Source organism: Cornus florida, unplaced genomic scaffold (assembly GCF_030987335.1).
Source record: "Cornus florida cultivar Cherokee Brave unplaced genomic scaffold, ASM3098733v1 CherokeeBrave_3.0.0_Hap2_Chr01, whole genome shotgun sequence".
Taxonomy (NCBI): Eukaryota; Viridiplantae; Streptophyta; class Magnoliopsida; order Cornales; family Cornaceae; genus Cornus; species Cornus florida.
Window position 1 is genome coordinate 77,960,517 of NW_026775571.1, and position 6,284 is coordinate 77,966,800.

Below are 6,284 nucleotides of genomic sequence, written 5' to 3' on the forward strand. Positions count from 1 at the left end.
TTTTTCCAAACGATCCTATTTCTTCCTAGCCACCTTCAGGAGAATATATTCGGTGTGCACAGAGTCATTTGTTCTTGCTCGTATTGTGCACAAACGAATATGATGTGTCCGGTGTGCACCGGACCATTAAAGCCGTTCGTTCCCCTGTGTGTTGTGCATGAATGACTCTTATGTGCCTGGTGCACCAAATACTTTCTCCGCCATCGGCTACCCTTATCTCTCTACCACCACCACTGCCGACCATCTCTCTCTCTCACATACACGAGCACACACGTACAACAAGGGGTAACTTTGGGAGATCAGGCCATTGCGGACGATTTCAGTGATATGTTTGATGAATGCACCAAAATATTCACTACAATTGACAATTGGATTACATCGACGTGGAGTTCGAACTCTAAATCGTGTAAGCCTATGTGTTGTTGTGCAAACTCCGTTGTAGACTGATGGCTTGCAAACTCCGTGACTGCAAGGAATCTAGAGCAATTGTTTTTCCTCTTGGTACAATTGTCATTGGGCTGGGCTGCTTTGTTTAGGTGTTTGGTTTACTCTTGTTAGCCTTTGGGCTTGTAAGCTTTTAGCTTGTGGGCTATTGCCTTTTTTTCTTCTACTGTTCCTTTCTCGGTTTTAATGGGAAAGAAGAAAAAAAAGGGCCCAACTCAGGCTACCGAAAACCGAAATACCTAACCGAACTAAGAAACACAAGACCAAAGGCTTCTTGTTTTTTTTTTTTTTTTTTTGGTTGAATGGGGTGAAGTTAAGCTTGTATAAATATAAGAAAAATTATATTTATACAAGTTTATCCATTCAACCGGAAAAATAAATAAAAACAAAAACAAAATGAATGGGGCAAGGAAGCATCTTAGTAGTGTTTTGCAGATTAACGAAACAAGGCTAAAAGCTTAGTTTCTTATTAAAACTCTTAATTTCGATCAACTGTTCTGTTTTAGTTATTTTCATCTCCTAAGCTATCTTTTTTGCACGTTGAATTAATAATGTAAAAATGCAAAAATTTTATTGCTATAGGATGAAACCAAACGATACATTTCGATTCATATTACTTATTTCAATCCCTTCTCGGTCATATATCAAAACAAGTAGTCAAAGAGTACATGATTAGGTCCAAAATACAGGAAAATATCAATAAGAACCTAAACAATTTTTTTCAGACTACTCTTTATTGTCTATTAATTCATGTAATAGAATAACTTTAATTTGTGACCTAGCAGCGAAGATTATTGCCTGGGGCGACACCAAGTTTGCTGCAGTAGTCCGTGTAATACGCCACACTAGCATTAACGATGTCAGGGTTTCCACCATTACATTCCATAGAATTGATGGCACGGATTGTTGCCCCGAACCCTTGTCTGATGACAGAGTGAACATTGTTCATCAAAAACCATAAGGCCGTCTTGAACGACACAATTACGTCTGAGGCCACAATGTCGGGGTTGCCTAGTCCATCAAACCCGATAGCTTGTCCGGCTGGACCATAATTGTAGTTCCATGATAGCTGAATAGGACCTCGGCCATAGTAACCCTTACCTGCTACACATGGATACTGTGTATTTGTTTCTAGGCAGTAGTCCTTAGAGGCACCATCTATTTTTTCAGTATAGCAAAAGTCTGCACAAACAAAAGATTTAATTAATAATTTTTTTTTTAAAAAAAGAATTTAATTAATAAATTTGCTTGTTATAATATTCACAATTTATGATAAAAGTTTATTACTTGTACCAAAATGTGCTACAACCCTTTTAAACACATTTTATTTTATTTTATTTATTTATTTATTTATTTTTTGCTATAGCAAAGCTCTATTAGCAATTAAATTTTTTTTTACTTGTATATGATGTTCAAATTACTATAGCAAAGCTCTATTAGCAATTAAAAACTTCATTTTTTTGCTTATGTGTGCATGCCTGTATTTATTGACGCACATGCAAATACATATATATATGCCAATCCTATAAACTTGTACCAAATTGTGCTATAACCCTTTTAAAAACTTTATGATGTGCTCTTTGTGTAATATATATATATGTGTGTGTGTGTGTGTGTGTGTGTGTGTGTGTGATGTATTTATGTAGATGTTGGTATGTGTTGTGAACTTGAGAAAGTCAAAAACTTGTGAATGTATATATGCACACATATATACATGCGTGCACACTAACATAGATATATAGTATCTATCTATATAGCTGCCAATAAATTTAATAAACAACAAGAAAATTCTGCTTATGTATAAATATATATAATATTTTGGAGTGTTGATCACTTTATCATAAGAAAATCTCAAATTAGTTGATTAGTGAGGCGTCTGACTACCAATATACATGTCTATGCAAATATATTTGTGTTGTCCAATTTTGTGAATTAAAGTATATGTACACACACATGCATGCATGCACTAGCATATACACAATATTTTTGTATATCTATCTACCTATAAATTTATATTTATTTAGAAGAGATGATGAAATCTTACGTCCAGTTTCATGTGTTGTATGTGCAAAGAAAGCTGCAATCTCGCGCTTGGATTCATCAGCAGAGCCGGAGCCAAATTGAGAATAAGCATTGGCAGCATCAATGAATGCAGCTCTGGTGTAGAAACTCTTTCCGGCACAGTCTGCACCGGCTTGGCCGATGATGTCATTGAAGAATGCGTCGGTCACAATGTCAGCCACCGAGCCACCACCGCTAGGAGTAGTAGTAGTAGGCGTGGTGATGCCAGTGCAAAGACCGGCTTGGCAACCATCTCCGCAATAGTCATTGCCAGTGCCACAGTACCCATACTTACTGCAGCACAGACCCGCGGTGCAACCGCAGTTCTGAGCCACCACGGATTCCGGCAGAGAACCGGCGAGGATTCCCGCCAGAATGAGTGATATGAGTAAGGTCTTTTCTAAATTGAAAGCAACCATGTTGCAAAAGAAGTACTAATGTTAGAAGTGAAATATATGTGTGGTGTAATGATAAGGTTGGGACATGGTAAGGTATATATTTATAATGCCAAGTAAAAGGCAAGGTTGTTTCAAAATGTAGCCAGGCACTTGATTGTATTGTTTATATAATGGACCTCAAAACAAGATGTAGAGCATCCTTTGTCTATGCTGCAAATACAGCAGCTGAAAGAAAAGCCCTGTGGAGAAACCTTAAGCTTATTACAGCCTCTACTGATCCATGGATCCTACTTGGGTACTTCAATGTATTGCTGAATATCAATGATTCTCATGGTGGACCTAGGAGATGGACAGCTGGTATGTATGATTTCAAAGAATTCCTGAATGTTAATGGGCTCGAAGACATGAGATTCAATGGAATATTTCACACTTGGTCAAATGGGAGCTTTGGTTGTGCCATCATTTCTAGAAAATTGGACAGGGTACTCATTAATCAAGCATGGATGATCAAATTCCCACGAGCTGAATGCCACTTTCTCCCTCATGGTGTCTCTGATCACTCCCCTATGTTGGTCAAATTTGGTTCAATTGCTCCCAAGAGAAATTTACCATTTAGATTGTTCAATCTCCTTCACATTGTTTCTCAGGTATGGCAAATGGAGGTACATGGCTCAAGAATGTTTAGATTGGTGAAGAAATTGAGAGCCCTCAAACAACCCCTTAGAATGTTGAACAAGGAGTACAGCTCTATTTCAGAAAGAGTTGCAGCTTGCAGGGAAGACCTTTTTGCCTGCCAAAGAAGACTGGATTCCAACCCAACAGATGATGCGCTTAGAGCTTCTGAAAAGGAGCTTGGCCATAAATTTTCTGAGTTGGTATTAGCTGAAGAAATGTTTTTTAAGCAGAAAGCTCAGGTCCATTGGCTTAGGGAAGGGGACCAAAATACATCATTCTTTATGAAGAGTTTCAATTCCAAGGCTAATAGAAGGAAAATCCAATCAATCACTGATGCAAATAGGGATCAAATCCAAGGGAAAGAACTTCGAAGGGACCTTCTTATGCATCTCCAATCCATCATTGGTCAGAACAATTGCAGTTATCCAGTTATATGAACTCTTTCTCTACTCTCATTTCTAAGTCTGTTCCACCTCACCTTCTCCATTCACTCACAACCATCCCCACAGACTTAGAAATTCAGTCTTGCATCCTTTCATTCCACCCCTACAAGAGTCCTCGACCAGATGGTTTTAACTCTTGCTTTTTCAAGCATGCTTGGCCAATTATTGGGTAAGATGTTATAACTGCTGTAAAGGACTTCTTCATTTCAGGAAGGATACTGACTGAGGTCAATTGTTCTTTCATAGCTTTGGTACCCAAAACACCAAACCCTTCCTCAGTAAATGATTTTAGACCTATTTCATGTTGTAACATTATTTACAAGACCATATCAAAGCTCATTGCTCGTAAACTTGGACCAATTCTTCCAATCTTTATAAGTCCATCTCAAACAGCATTTATAAAAGGCAGGCATATCTCTAATAATATTATCTTAGCACATGTACTAATGAATGGATATCATAAAGCCAATCATCCCCCAAACTGTGCACTAAAAATTGATCTTAGAAAAGCTTTTGATTCAATTCATTGGCAATTCATTCTTGATGCCCTGCAACTGTTTGGTTTTCCACTTATTTTCATACACTGGATAGGTCAGTGTATTACCACACCTTCATATTCTATCTCACTCAATGGAGAATTATTTGACTTTTTCAAAGGGAAGAGGGGTATAAGGCAGGGTGACCCCCTATCACCCATGTTATTTGTAATTGCAATGGAAGTCCTCACACTAAGTGTTAACAGTTGCATTGTGAATAACCCTTTGTTCAAATACCACTGGAGGTGCAAGAAGCTCTCAATTACTCATCTTACCTTTGCTGATGATATCTTGATGTTCTCCTATGCAAACGCAAACTCAGTTCAAGTTTTGATGGAGGCACTCAACAACTGCTGCAATGTGTCTGGAATGCAAATAAATAGAGCTAAATCAAGGGCTTTCTTTACAAGAGTTGATAATACTTTAAAGTCTAATATACTATCCATTCTCCAATTTGAAGCTGGTTCACTGCCTGTGATTTACTTGGGACCCCCTCAATTACTCAACAGCCATTAAAGCAAGGGATTGTCAAACACTGGTGGAAAAGATTATTGCAAGAGTGGGTAGCTGGCCTTCAAGATTTCAAGATCAAATCTGTTCTTTATTCCATTCAAGCATTTTGGTCACAGGTGTTTATCTTACCAAAGGGGGTTTTAGAGCAAATCAACCAAGTGCTTAGAAACTTTCTTTGGACTGTGGTTGATCTGAAGAACAAAGGGGCTAAAGTAGCTTGGCAAGCAATTTGCAGACCAAAAGAAAATGGAGGCCTAGGTTTCAATGATCTAGAACTGACAAATAGGATTGCAAGTTTGAAGCATATTTGGAAACTTTGTTCTAAGAAGGAAAGTCTTTGGGTGGATTGGTGTTTTAGATACCTGATTAAAAATAAAAGTTTTTGGACAGTGAAAGCAAGAGGATTAAGTTCAGGATTTTGGAAGAAGCCTCTTGGAATCAGATCAATGGCAAGGGGACTACTGAAACATAGGGTTGGGGCAGGGAAGGAGACAAGCCTTTGGATAGATTTCTGGCTGCCAAATGGTCCTATAGTGCAGCAATTGGGGCTCAATGGTGTGGAAATTCTTCAACTGGACAACACTCTCTTAGTTGATAGCCTAATTTCCAACCACCAATGGGTGAATCCAAACACAATTCAGTTGCATCAATTCTTCCATCTTGAAACATTCCTTGTACAGCTTCAGGAGCTGCCTCAGCCCACAACTGAACAGGATTCCATTGAATGGTTACCTAGTCCTACCAAGATATACTCAATGGCACACACACTTGCCTATTTCAGCCCACCATCTCCAATTTTTCATTGGCACAAAGTGGTATGGTTCAAGCACCACATACCCAAGCACAGTCTCATTCTTTGGCTAGCAGTAAGGGGCAGATTGTACACACTTGATGCTAAGCCAGTTCGTCTTAAGCCCAACAGATGCTATCTTTGCAAGGCGGATTGGGAATCATTAGATCATTTGTTCTTTAAATGTGAATACTCTTCTCACATCTGGAAGTATATACAAGAGGTAGCAGGGTTTTATATCATGCCTAGCAACTGGTCACAACTAGTACTTTGGTGCTCCACCCACTGGAGTTCATCTGAGTTTTCTCTTCACAAGCTTCTATGGGCTGCAGCTGTATATTTCATCTGGATGGAGAGAAATGCTAGGGCTTTTTGTAATCAATCAACCTCTGCTAACACCATCATAGGCCAAATCAGAAGCTGT

General features: G+C 38.6%; 1 protein-coding gene across 1 annotated transcript; it reads right to left on the reverse strand.

The window, feature by feature from the left end:
- Nucleotides 1-1,031: 1,031 nt before the first annotated feature.
- On the reverse strand, nt 1,032-2,924 carry LOC132302068 (endochitinase PR4-like). Its single transcript, XM_059799044.1, has 2 exons — nt 2,489-2,924; nt 1,032-1,626 (listed from the first exon to the last, which is right to left on the reverse strand). Exons 1-2 carry the CDS (start codon nt 2,922-2,924, stop codon nt 1,223-1,225), a joined length of 840 nt encoding a protein of 279 aa, XP_059655027.1. The 3' UTR covers nt 1,032-1,222.
- Nucleotides 2,925-6,284: the final 3,360 nt, after the last annotated feature.

Coding starts and splice junctions, on each gene's coding strand:
- LOC132302068 (XM_059799044.1), bottom strand. CDS start 2,924: ATGGTTGCTTTCAATTTAGAAAAGACCTTACTCATATCACTCATTCTG. Junction 1,627..2,488: donor TACAACACATGAAACTGGAC/GTAAGATTTCAT, acceptor TTGTTTGTGCAG/ACTTTTGCTATACTGAAAAA.